General features: G+C 45.8%; 1 protein-coding gene across 5 annotated transcripts in view; it reads left to right on the top strand.

Moving 5' to 3' along the window:
- Positions 1-13,958, top strand: part of SLC1A2 (solute carrier family 1 member 2) — a 151,703-nt gene that overhangs the window by 119,307 nt on the left and 18,438 nt on the right. For all 5 annotated transcript variants that reach the window (XM_077863599.1, XM_077863597.1, XM_077863595.1 and 2 more), the window contains 2 exons: positions 2,305-2,499; positions 6,408-6,542. In XM_077863599.1, the coding sequence (XP_077719725.1) occupies positions 2,305-2,499; positions 6,408-6,542 (330 nt within the window). The remainder of the gene's footprint in view (positions 1-2,304; positions 2,500-6,407; positions 6,543-13,958) is intronic.

Below are 13,958 nucleotides of genomic sequence, written 5' to 3'. Positions count from 1 at the left end.
TAGACCCATTTCTCCTGATTACCCTGTATTTCAAGTGACTTTAGTCTTTGGTTAAAATGTGGCTTTTGCCTGGATGTGGAATTTCTTTAAAAAAAAAAAAAAAAACACGTAAAAAAAAATGTGGCATGAGTCATACACTAAGAACTAGCTCTGCCATTATGACCAGAGGGAAAAAACACAAAGCCCCAGTACAGCCAGCTAAATATACTTTCTAACTCCTTAGACCTTGGACTAAAGGGGAAGTGGGAGGGGTTGACTCTCTTTTTCAACAGGCTGGTGTCAGGGAGGATTGATGGAGGGCGTGGACTGGGACTCACCTCTCTGCATCCTGCAGACATCAGTTGAAACTCCTCTGGAAAATAAAGGGGGTGGCTATCAAGTATCTACTAGTTATTATTAGCAATTTTTAAAACTGTCATATGGTCCCTGAGGCAGGAGCAAAAAAACAATGTCAGAATGTTGGAACCGGAGGAAAGAGTTAAAATTCTCAAGTACCAGTCTGGATTGATTGGGTATATATGGATTTTTAAGACACAAAGCCTGTCCAGTAAAGAAAGTGAGAATATTTTCATGACTTACCAACTATTTTCTCCAATCTATTTGTCTGAAGTCCTCTTGATGACGTTTTGGGAAAATGGATACAATAATAAAAATTAACATATTCCAGTCCTCCTAGAAGTCCTCCCCTTAGATTCATACATTTAGAATCCCAGCCACCAACTACAGCTGTCATTTCAGACTAGTCATGGTGTCCTGGCAACCCTTCAAAGGGGTCCTAAGAAAGGGTGGGGTGGGGTGAGGTCTCATTAAAACAGCTGAGACAGCCAACAGGTATAATGACCCCAACTTTTCTCCCTGGGTTTATAAGGTTTTAGTAAGGAGAGGTCTCCAAACATTCATTTCCTCTTCTTATGTGAGACCATGGAGAAGGCATGAGACCCCTGAGCTGAAATCACAAAGAATGTTCCCATAAGAGGACTCTGGCTTCCATATGGTAGTTACTGGGAGCCCGTGGGCCAGTGGTTTAATAAGATGCAGACTTAGCTGACCCTCATTTTAGAGCTTCTGGTTTCTGTTTCTGAGTAGGCCCTGGAATCTGCATTCTATTTAGCTTCTCTGAAGCTGATGGCTCTCTCCCACTCTCTGGGAAACTGAGGCCTCTGGCAGGTGTCTGTGTTAAGCTTGGCAGGAGCCCTAATTCTGACCAGTAGAAGGAGGGAACTTGACTAAGACTGTCAGTGCATGGTTGGAAAAGGTATGTCTGCATCTCATTCACTTTGCTAAGGTTTGAATAGATTAAAAAAAAAAGCCCCCCAAAACAAAACAAAAAAACAAAACAAAACAAAACAACCAAACCCCAAAGAGAATGGACCACAAAGCATTCACATGGCAGTTTGGGTGTTCTGCATTTCTTCCCATATTACTTAAATTTTGAAGCAAATCCACCTACTTTCCCATGTGCCTCTCTCCACATGGAAATAATATTTTGGCTGTCAGTAACCCTTATCCTTACAGATCTCTTAATTTAGAAGACACTTGAACATGTCAGGGGTTCTGGCCCTTGAGGCTGGGTCATGGGGTCATGAATTCCTCTCCCAGGCCTGGGATGAGCGGTGGTGGAGTCACTCCATCTTTACTGGGTCTTTGCTTAGCTACAGAGCACATGTTTTTTGCCCTATGCCATTGCAAGACTGTACAGTTGGCCAATGACCATGTATCAGGGACTAGACTGTCTCTGAGGGTCCCTAGTGAATTGCTAGAAGCTCAGGTTCAGGCTAAATGGTGTTTAACATGTTTGTCCAGCGTTCTCAAAATTAGTTCAGGGCAATCCATCCCAGAGGCTGGATGCAGCCCATGTAGTCATCTTGTTGGAAAGTGTTCCTAGCATGAAATTATGGGTCATTCAAAAATTCCTCATTCCATTTCACTGTTGACAGCTTATTGTTTTCTGACACATTTCTTCTTTTTTTGCAGCTCAATTAATGTGGTCAATCAGATGGTCTTTAATATTTAATCCAAGAGGGAAACACTGATCAAAGGAAAAAGAATTTGAAGCTCTAAGTTGATCTCAAAAACCAGGACCAACAAAAAGAGCTTGCAGCCTATGAGCATCTTAATAAGATTGAATTTGAAACTCTAAACAGCTGGTCTTTAATTTGGCTCCGGACACTGCTTTCTGCAGGTCACGCTGCTTGATTGGAACAAAAGAACAAACATTTTGTGGTGGCATTCCAGATTGTGTTTTGTCCTGCTTCTCTAAAGTGGACATGAACTCGTCTCTTCCTTTCTCTCTTTGTTCCTTAGTGCCGGAACTTTGCCTGTCACTTTCCGTTGCCTGGAAGAAAATCTGGGGATTGATAAGCGCGTGACCAGATTTGTCCTCCCAGTGGGAGCAACCATCAACATGGACGGCACAGCCCTTTATGAAGCAGTGGCCGCCATCTTTATTGCCCAAATGAACGGTGTTATCCTGGACGGAGGCCAGATTGTGACTGTGAGGTGAGTGGAGTGTGGGTGGGGGGAGCATTGAAATGACTTTTTGCCCTGCCCCCTTTCATACTAACTCCATTTGACGGGGCCATTTGAATTTCAGTTTCCCTCGTGGAAGAATGATGAAGGAAATAACACAGAAGAGGAGCTATTGGCAGTCTCAAAGGGAAAATATTATGACAGGAAAGAAGCAGGCTCATACTTAGGCCTGTTTGTAGCGCACATGTGAAATTGCTTTGGAAATCTGTTATTATTTGATTTTTTTCTTAAACAATCCTGTGATGTTGCAAGGCAGTTATGTCTATGCCCATTTAATAGATGAGAAAGCACAGGCTTCAAGGGCAGGGTAGTTTGTCCAAGGCTACATCATTAATAATGAGCCAGGAGGGCTGTAACTGGGGACCATGTCGGCTGACTCTGGATCCACTTTTCCTTTCATTAAAATATGTTCCCTTCAGCATTTTCAGAGGATGATGGCAGAAATGATGAAATGCTGGGAGAGATTTCTCAATACAACATAAACCATTTTATTACAAATAAACCATGAGTATGGATCCACATGTCTTACTAAATCTATTTTTACCATATGTATTTGTTCTTTAAGAAATTCAGGAAGAACACTTTCCTAAGAGGTCATTAAAAACACATTACTTCTCTGTAAACTTAAAGATCACACCTACTTGCATATATTAATTTATCTAAGCCTTACAACCACCCTATGAGGTATGTACTTGTCTTAGCTCAGGCTGCTGTAACAGAATATCATAGACTGGGGTGGGGTGGCGGGGAGGCTCGAACAACAGACAATGATTTCTCATGGTTCTGGAGGCTGGGAAGACCAAGACAAAGGTAACTGGCAAATTCAGTTCCTGGTGACTGTCCTCTTCCTGGCTAGCATATGACTGCCCTTCTTGCTATTTGCTCACCTGGCCTTTTCTTGGCATGTGGAGAGAGAGAGAGAGAGATTCCAAGCTCTTGTATGTCTCCTCTGATAAGAGTGCTAATCCCTCATGACCCCCCCCCAGAAAGGCCCTGTCTCCAAACACCATCACATTGGAGATTGGGACTTCAACTAATGGATTTGATGCAGGGGACACAGCTCAGTCCATAACAGTACTTTGGGAGGGTGGGGAGGAGCTCAGTTTCCTCGTTGGTATATTGGGGACAATAATTATACATTCTAGGGGGTTGAGAGCATTGTACCTGGGACATAGTCACCTGTCAATAAATGCTAGCTACTAGCATTATTGCCATTACTGATGGTCAGTGAAATACAATACTTCTAGAATGTGAAAGAAAACGTGACAGTGATGTATTGAGTGCCATGAAGTTACTCGGGGGGGAAATGTGCTTCAGATCTGGGTACCACGCCTTCTAAATCGCATCACATCATCACAGGATGCATGAGAGACTGCCAATCTCTCTTGCTTTAAAACACAGAGACAAAAAAAGAAAAGAAAACAGAACCTTTCCAAAACAAGTATCACCAGGTCCATATGGAGTCACTGGTGAATTCTACCAAAAGTTAAAACAAAACAAAACAAAAAACCTCAGAGACGAACAAAAGATGAAGACCCTCCTTTTGAAGCCAAACAAGATGATTTCTGGTCACTGAATTCTTGACCCTGAGGCCAACATTTCCCATTCAGTTCACATCGTTAGATGAAAACTTAAGAGATGGAGGGTGGACTGGTGACCAATGATCGGAATTACTTAATTCAATTGTCAATGTTGGAGGGATTGGGTTCGGAGTGGGGGGTCGGGGGGCAGCATCAGGGGCTGGCACGGCATCGCAGTCAAGCAGATGAGTGTTCCAATCCCAGCACACTATGGTCAAGCTGTTTGACCCAAAGTTTCTCCATCTGCCCAATTTGTGGTTTCCCCTGTGGAAAGCAGATCCTACCATATGTACCTTGCAGGGTTACTGTGAGGCTCTGCTGTGACCATGTGTGTGTAATACTCTGTACTGCATCCAAGAACCAGCCCTAGAGAAGTGAGCCAGGGAGTGGAAGGACAGGAAAAGTGGAAAGGGATAGAGAGGTGGGGATCACTGTCCCTAAGAAGCCATTACAGGATATAGAATGCCCCGGACACTCCGCCCATGGTAGGGTGAGGGGATTAATTGGGATGGACGAGCAATGGGGGGACCACCATTGGGCCCCCCAATATACAGGAAGAATTCTCTGTATAGGGTTTTGTCTCAGCCCAGGGGGGACCAGACCATGTGGTCACAGTGCAAAGGGATGTGTAAGAATGACTCATAACAGAAGCAACTGGTGTTGTAAATAAAACGGCTGAGGCCGTGACCGTTGGAACTTGGGAAGTCCCCCTTTCCTGGTGTTCTATCCATGTCAGGGAAATGGCTGAGAATTCCCACCTTCTAACTCTTGGGGCTTTAGGGAAGTTTTTGTTGCAAAGCAGCCTCACCCTGCCCAGATTTCCTGATAAGAATAACAATTCACATTTATTTGGGGGGTTGCAATGTGCCCGGCTTTGTATTATTAGCTTTTTATTTATTAGCTCTTGATGATCCTTTCTTGAAGATAAGGACATCATGGCACAAAGAAGTTAAGTAAGTTGCTCAGCGTCATGTGGTTAATAAGTGACAGAGCTGGGATTTGAATCCAGCTTGTTCCATTCCGTAATCTTCATTGATACCCACTATATACTATTACCTCCTATGACCCAGAAGGATCCAAGGAAAATGGAGTTCTTTAAGCTTTGACAGCAGCTCCACATTGAGGGGGCAGGGGAATAGCACAGATGGGGAAGTGTCTGTATGGTGACAGGCCTCAATCTGGAGGGATGGCAGTGTGGAAAGACCAGTGCAAACCACAAAACCTCCTAGAGCCTTCCTTTCCTCATATGTAAGACTAAGCAAATTCAGGTCCTTCCCAGCTGTAAGACCCAGGTTTCTGTGCTTGGTCACAGCGATGGTCTGGGCTCAGTTAAACCAGTCTGGGAGCCCAACTCTTAGTTTGGAGCTGGAGGACCTACTCTAGAAACTCCAGAATTGTCTACCTGCAAGTAAAGAACCCCCTTTTTTCTTCACAGCACTCACAAAAGCAAGTTGGGAATCTATATTTTCAGAAGCATCTTTCCCTTTAGAAATGACTTTTTATAAATGGCATCAAAAAAGAGGAGAAAAAGTGACTGTCCTTTCTTTGCTGGACCACAGAGACCCCCCGGTGTCTAGACAGGTCATTTAAACCCTAGATGAAGCCCCCTTCTAGAGACAACTTCAAAATGGTGCTGGGTGTGCCCTTGGCTTTGCAAATGATGAAGGGCTTCAGAAAGAAAGTCTCCTGTTATTTCATTATCTTTCCTTGGCGCCTTCTTTCTGAATAATGTATTTTCCAGTCCATGGTGAAATGTCCAGGCGTCTGAAACTTAATGTCATTTGGAATCTGTTGATTTGTTCCCCCGATGTCCACTCATTCGGGTCTGGTTATTTGCTCTTCTGAGTTCTCATGTTAACATTGGCAGTGGCCTCCTCAGACTCTTGCCACGGAGTCCAGATGTCTCTGGGGCTCACAGAGACATAAAGGCGTAAGCAGAAATGAATGCAGCGGTATTCCCAGGGGAGGATTAGGGTGATTTGTTTTCCTTCTTTATTATTTCCTTGCCTGCTTGAGAGCCACGCTTACCTTAGTGGAGCCCTATGATATATTAGGCTAATTGGCTATCCTGCTGAGGATAAGGCTCCAATCCATGAATTTACAAACTTCCATCACCCCCGAGTAGAATCCAGAGAGACCCTAATTCCTGGGTCTCGGCACTCTAGAGTTCTCTATTCTTTGAGAAACAAAAGAAATTTTATGACTGCCGGGAAAATTGGAGCTTAAAGTTGCCTGCCAGGGATGGTTTTGCCAAGTCCTCTTTCTTTTCCCATGACCTGGTCTTCTCTGTTCTCTCAGCCTCACGGCCACGCTGGCAAGCGTCGGTGCGGCCAGTATCCCCAGCGCAGGCCTCGTCACCATGCTCCTCATCCTGACGGCTGTGGGCCTGCCAACGGAGGACATCAGCCTGCTGGTGGCTGTGGACTGGCTGCTGTAAGTGCTTGCAGACAGGGCTCTGCTGGGGATGTGAGTACTGCCTCCCAGGGGCCCACGAGATGCAAGGTTGCAGCCAAGGTCTTAGCAAATCCCCATGACAGCTTCTTCCCTCCCTCCCTCCCTTCTTCCTGCTAACATTTACTGAACGCCTAATTGGGAATCGAAGACGAGAAAGGAATCCTGGGTTCTCACAGTCTAGTGGAGGCATCAGATAAATTACAGCACAAAGTTAGAAGCCTGGCAATAAGGAACGTGCTACTGATGCACCAGAGGAGATATCTCCATACATTATGCTAATGAACGAAGCACAGTGGAGTGTGCGCTGTATGATCCCGTTTATATGGGATTTAGGAAAGGCAATTTAATCTTAGCAACAGGAAGAGATCAGTGGTTGCCTGGGCCTGAACGGGGTGAAGAGACTAATTGGGAAGGGGCACAAGGAAATCCTTCGGGGTGGTGGAAGGCATACCATAGGCACAGGTATGCACGGGTGTCTACATTTGTCAAAATGTACACGGGTACATTGTTTTGTATATAAATTATACTTCGGTAAAGTAGATTAAGAAATTGCACACACAGGGGCAACTGGGTGGTGCAGACGGTTGAGCATCTGATTCTAGATGTCAGCCCAGGTCATGATTTCAGGGTCCTGAGACTGAGCCCCGAGTCAGGCTCCATGCTCAGCGAGGAGGCTGCTTGAGAGTCCCTCCTTCTCCCTCTGCTCCTCCCCCTGCTCACACACATGTTCACTCTCTCTCCAAAATAAATGAATAAATCTTTTAAAAACTAGCACACACATAGGGGATGTGCTAGACATCCAGTCTAGGATGGAAGGGCAGAATGGAGGAATCAGGGAATAATGAACTTGGCTACTGAGTTTGCGCGGGCACCATGTGTCAGCCACTCCACCAAGCATTTTGCATCTTCCACTCTCTAACAACCCTGAAGGTTTGACATTAGCACTCTCAGTGTATAAATGAGGAAGCTAAGGTGTAGGGAGGTGAAATGACTTGAGAGTGAACTGAGATTTGACTCCAGTTTGGCTTGACTTGGGAGACCACTACATTCTCCATCATTGGCCATCTTCAAGCTTCTAAAGGCAGTGATAGTTGAGCCCAATCATAACTGGTAGGTAGATACAGGTGGAGGGGAAATCGGGGCATTACAATCAAGGCCAAGGCCCACCTGTGCAAAGGCACTGAGGCAGCAAACAGTGTGGGGACCCATGAGTGGTTTAGCAATATCGGAGCACAGGGTAGGAGGTAGGGACTGGTGAAAGGTGGGGCAAAATGGATAGTCTGCACGGCCATGCAGAGAAGTTTGAGCTTGACTGTGTACACATAGCCCGACTACCTTTCCTAGTATGTTTACTAGTGAAGGGCATTTTTCTAAAGTAGGACACTCACTGCCCATTCACAGATGTGGGCAGGCCTAGCCAGATGGCCCCCAGGAGGCAGATGGGAATTGATCCTTGCTACGGGCTCACTCGGCCTCTGAGGTTCTGTGGGGCATACACTGATGCTTCCTGTCCAGTCTTGGAGCTAAGCGACAGGGTCTGGGGATGCTGTTGGGTTCAATGTCGGGGGCACAGAGGTCCAAGGCCAAAGTGCCCACACATTTTTTTTTACTTTATTATTATTTTTTAATAAATTTATTTTTTATTTGTGTTCAATTTGTCAACATACAGAATAACACCCAGTGCTCATCCCGTCAAGTGCCCACCTCAGTGCCTGCCACCCAGTCACCCCCACCCCCCGCCCACCTCCCCTTCCACCACCCCTAGTTCGTTTCCCAGAGTTAGGAGTCTTCCATGTTCTGTCTCCCTTTCTGATATTTCCCACTTATTTTTTCTCTTTTCCCCTTTATTCCTTTTCACTATTTTTTATATTCCCCAAGTGAATGAGACCATATAATTTTTGTCCTTCTCCGATTGACTTATTTCACTCAGCATAATACCCTCCAGTTCCATCCACGTCGAAGCAAATGGTGGGTATTTGTCATTTCTAATGGCTGAGTAATATTCCATTGTATACATAGACCACAGCTTCTTTATCCATTCATCTTTCGATGGACACTGAGGCTCCTTCCACAGTTTGGCTATTGTGGACATTGCTGCTAGAAACATCGGGGTGCTCTACATGGCGGTGGCAATTTTTCTGGTGTCTGTTGGCATAGATTTTAAGAGCAGGAAGCAACTTGAATTGCACTTGAGTTTCCTGCATCTAAAACAACAGTTCCAAATAATAAAATAAATAAAATAAAATAAAATAAAATAAAATAAAATAAAATAAAATAAAATAAAATAAAATAAATAAATAAAATAAAATAACAGTTCCTTCCCCATACATCTGCCCTTCCAGAGAGAGAAACCTACATTTGCTGAGGGGAAGGACATCTGACAAGCTAGAAGGAAGACTGACCTCTCCATAGAGCTTGGCTGCTGTTAGGGTTTAGGTTAGAATGGAGAGGTGGCTCCCCAGACATAATCTGCACCTCAGGAGGGCTGCAAGGGAAGTCGTGGATCTTCCTGATGGGCTCACTCCTCACCAGAGAAATGGTCCAAAAATACCTTTAGTGGGAAGGTGAAGAGTAAGTGATATGGCCCCTTATCTGTGTCTGCTGGTCTCTGTCAGGGGTTGGGGCTGGGTCCTCTGCGCTAGCTTGGTTGTTCTGGGTGCCTGGGCTGGGATTTCAGGGCAGCCTTCCTGTTCAGACCAGGCCATCGTGGTGGCTGAGATTCGGTTGTGCTTTGTGGGTGGAAATATTGGGAGGGAATGGGATGAAGGAGACAAAGGGGTGGGATAGGCATTGGTGGGAGGAGGACGAAAGGGAAATGAAGGCATTGGCGATAGTTTAAGGTCAGTAGGAGCTCAATAAATGTGTGCTACATTTAACCACAGACTTGCTCTGTGATAACCAGGCTTTTCCACACAGGAAGAGAGACAGAGGAAGCTATTGAACTTAAATCTGCTTCCCCTGTGACTTTTGCTTCCTGAGTCCTCTGCCTCTTGGCTCCTTGAACCCCCCGAAATGGTGTACCGTGGCCTGCTGTGATTATATTACCTAGTCTCTTCTTGGGCTTGTTTCTGAGGCCTGAAATCCACCATTAGAGATTTATTTATTTTTTATAAATTATTATTATAGAGTGCCTCCCCTCATGATCATGCAAATACCTTTCTTTGAGTGAAAAAAAAAAAAGCACTACTGTCATCTGGAAATGAAGGGAGCTGATACTTGGTGGATATTACCATGTTCTTAAAATCTGTTAACAATTAATCCCTAGAGAGCTCTTAAGGTGTGTTTCACAGATGAGGAAAATGAAAATTAAAAGGGTTAAGTGTCTTGTCTGGGGCCCAAGAAAGCTTGAGTGGTCATCTGGGCCCTTTAGCTCACCTGACAGGCTTCTAACTGAAGACCAAGGAGATCGAGCCGTAGGCAAAAGCGAAGAGGCCCACAATCAGGAAGGTTTTAGGGAAGGCAGACCTATGATGGTCACTCCTGGTTCTGCAGACTAACCAGGGAATTTTGTGTTTGACCTGTTTTTTCTCCTCCTCCCAAGATTAAAACAAAACCACAGAAAAAGCCTAAGTGGAGACAAATGGGGTATAATCAAGGTCTCGGCTACTCTGAGAATTCAAGCCCTCCAGCCCCAGTGGGTCAGCCATTGTGGGTCCTGGTCTTCTTGGCAGTCACTTGCTTCCAAGCCTGTTGGATGAGAGTCATTTCATGAGACATCCAAGACCCTGCCCACTTCTGACCTAAATGCTAGCGAATGGAATAGGAGGGCGGGTCCTCCCATCACCCAACACCAGCGCTCACATGTTCATACTTGCGCAGAGAGCAGGGTGTCCTAACTCCAGGCAGAGATGTGCCAGCAGAAGGCAGTTGGCTGAACCCAAAAATGATGATACATGTGGGTTAACTATATTGATGAAACTGTATATGAGAAAACTCAGTCCCAGGCTGGCTCTGGAAAGGGAGGAACAAATGAAGGGCTGTCCTCTGGTTCCGGGGTCCGATCTCAGGTGCAGGGGGCCCGTGTGACCAGAGAAAGGAAAGCACACAGGCAGGAGCCCTGGATCTGAGCTCTGTACTTACTCTTTGTAGAACTTTGAGGAAGTTGCTCTCTGGACTTGTCATGGGGACAATGGGAATAATAACTCGTCAGCTTCAAAGCAGAGTCCAGACCCAATGCCCTTGGGTGCTCTTATGGTTTTAAGACTAGACTAGGGTTCTGCTGGTGATGGATGTTTGTACACAAATAAGCCTGGATGTTCCTTTTAAGAAGAGAAGAAAAAGCAGGGGTAGAGGATCCTGGGAAAATGTGCGCAGGGTCTGTAGCTAGGTCAGGTCTGCTTTGAATTAGTAATGGTGGCACATTCTTTCTCACCAGCAAGTGGAGCTCTGGAAACATGCTCTCGGTCATGGGCTCCGTGGCTGTTGGGTGCCCATTACGGCGTGAATGGGGTGGGGGGAAGAGTTGACATAGTGGTGCAGGGGGAGGTGGGCCATTCCCTAGTAAAATAGTCAGTAGGGGGAAAGCAGAGAAAAAAGAAAGATGAGGGGATTTTTTTTTCTCTCCAGGCAAAGTTTGTAAGCTCCCATAACTCTAGCAATTTTTCAATTTAAAATCAAAGCCTGCAGTGACATTTAATGTGCCACAGTGTTTGCCAACTGCTGGAGGCTGGCCAGCCTCATTACTGCCCGCCAAGCCTTGGATGCTTTTCAATGGGCAGGCTTGGCTGCTCTGTAAATGTCATGGTGAAAACCAAGATCCTGGGCCCCAAAAACTGCCGGAGTCCTCAAACACCGGATAGGCAGGGCTGGTAAAACCAGAACCTTCCCCAGGGTCCAAGAAGCCCTTTGTGTCAGGAATCCTCGGCAGATATTTATTAGAGACCTCGCTGACAACCCTTCGCTCTCAGAAGAAAACAGGATGGAGTGAAAACTGGGAGCTAGTACCAGGAAGAGGTAATAAATAACTGGGTCTGGTCACAGGTGGCAAGAGGAAAACCAAAATAAGGTGAAACTCAAGTGGATCTGTGACCCGTTTATCACATAAGACTGCTGGTGAGATCATTTCTGGGGACACATTTATTAGCTGAGGGATAGAGCTGAACTGGGCCTTACTAGGAAGACCTTAGGGGCCTCTATCCTGTGGGGGAGCTCAGAAGCTCCCTGTTAGCATCCCTCCCTGGGAGGAGCACAGCAGTGATTCTCAAGCTTGAGCATCTCCTGGAGATTCAGGAGGTCTGGGGTGGGGACCAAGAATTGCCATTGCCAACAAGTTCCCAGGTGATGCTATGATGCAGGCCAGGGACCTCACTTGCAGGAAACATGGATTCTCTAGGGAGGGGAGAATAGGAGGCCCTGTTTGCGGCTATATATGCACCTCGATTCTTCTTCGAGCAGGGCTTGAACTCACAGCACTGAGATCAAGACCTGAGCTGAAATCAAGGGTCAGACGTTTAACCGACTGAGCCACCCAGGTGTCCTTCGATGTTTTTCTGAACACCAATTGACAGATCACGCATCCAATCAATAAAAATGATGAAAAGGACTCAGGACAGTGTTCTCAGCACTTTACGTGGACCTGTTTGAAAGTTGCCCCCAATTATGAGGCAGCTAGTTATATAATCCCCATTTAACAGTTGAGGAAACTGAGGCTCACTGAAAAGTAACTTGGCCCGATTTAGCAGATATTGAATGGCTGAACTGGAATTCAAACCCAGACAATCTGGCTGTCCCCTGGGAGTCCAGGCCCACCATTCTGGGTTCTCATTCTCTTACAAAAAAAAGGCACACAACAGCCTGGGTGGCTCAGTGGTTTAGCACCACCTTTGGCCCAGGGTGTGATCCTGGAGTCCCAGGATCGAGTCCCACATCAGGCTCCCTGCATGAGACCTGCTTCTCCCTCTGCCTGTGTCTCTGCCTCTCTCTTTGTGTCTCTCATGAATAAATAAATAAAATATTTTAAAAATAAATAAATAAATAAAAATAAGGCACACAAATACACACACACATAACTGATTGAAGCCCCACTCCATGTCTGGCAGTCTTAAGAGGCAACCAATTCCTACATCCATCGTATCTCTAAGATGCCGGGGGTTTATGTTTAAGTCTTTTGCTTTGATTTCTCAGTCTCATAGAATTCTTTCTACATCTTGCCTGACCTCCAGTCCATGTCAACCTCACATGGGATGTGGCCCTTTCTCCCAAAGTCTTCCCCTCTGCTGCCAAAGTGTTCCTGACTCAAGGCAGTGAAATTAGAGATCGGGGTGGGGTGGGGGTGGGGCTACTGTTCTGCACAGCAAAATCATTTTTTAATGTGTCACAAAAGAAATCTGGTAAAGGGGAGGAGCAAAGCTCAGGAGACTGATAAGATGGAAAAGAGAGAGACACCCGGGTGGCTCAGTGGTTGAGCATCTGCCTTTGGCTCCGGTCATGATCCCAGGGCTCTGGGATGGAGTCCCATATTGGGCTCCTCCTTGCAAGGAGCCTGCTTCTTCCTCTGCCTGTGTCTCTGCTTCTCTCTTTGTGTCTGTCATGAATAAATAAATAAAATATTTTTTTTAAAGATGAAAAAGAGAAAATGTCCCTTTATCTACAATTGAATCTTGAGTTTTGTTTCACTGAAGTAACCACTGTTAATAATTTCAAGTAGCATGGAAACACAAATTTAATATGAAGCACTCGCTTTCTTTAAAAAAATCCTGGGATCCCTGGGTGGCGCAGCGGTTTGGCGCCTGCCTTTGGCCCAGGGCACGATCCTGGAGACCCGGGATCGAGTCCCACGTCGGGCTCCCGGTGCATGGAGCCTGCTTCTCCCTCTGCCTATGTCTCTGCCTCTCTCTGTGTGTGTGTGTGACTATCATAAATAAATAAAAATTTAAAAAAAAATCCTTTAGTGCCCACCACCCCGTTCCTAGGCCCCGCTCCCTGCCCTTTTTTCCCTTTGGTCTCTGTCTCTCTTGCCTTGCTGGGCCTTCTTACCTCCATCTCTGCGTTTGCCCGCAGCAATCGGGACACCTCTCTTGTTTGTGTATAGGCAAGGTAACTTGGGCTCTCTGTCTCTCCCTCCTCCTCCAACTACACCTTGCCCTGGCCCTAAGTTTTCACCACCAAGACACCCAGACAGGCATTTGCTGAACAAAAGACAGTTCATTCTCTTTCTAGAGTTTATCTTCTCTTTAACAATCCATCCCAGCCCCTCCTCCCTCACATACTTTCCCACCCACCTCCCTCTACCCTGCCCATGTCATGACCACATGGTATCAGCACTCAAAGAGCTTATAGTCTAGTAATGGGCACAGATGAGGTTAAAAAAAAAAAAAAAAGTCCCAACCAAGTGTCCTAAGTGCAAAAAGAGGAATGCACAAGACTTAAAGAAACAAGAGGCAGTAGTCTACTCCC

The sequence above is a fragment of the Canis aureus genome, chromosome 21, assembly GCF_053574225.1.
Source record: "Canis aureus isolate CA01 chromosome 21, VMU_Caureus_v.1.0, whole genome shotgun sequence".
Lineage (NCBI taxonomy): Eukaryota > Metazoa > Chordata > Mammalia > Carnivora > Canidae > Canis > Canis aureus.
The sequence above is the reverse complement of the archived record's forward strand: the minus strand, read 5'-3'. Positions and strand labels throughout refer to the sequence as shown.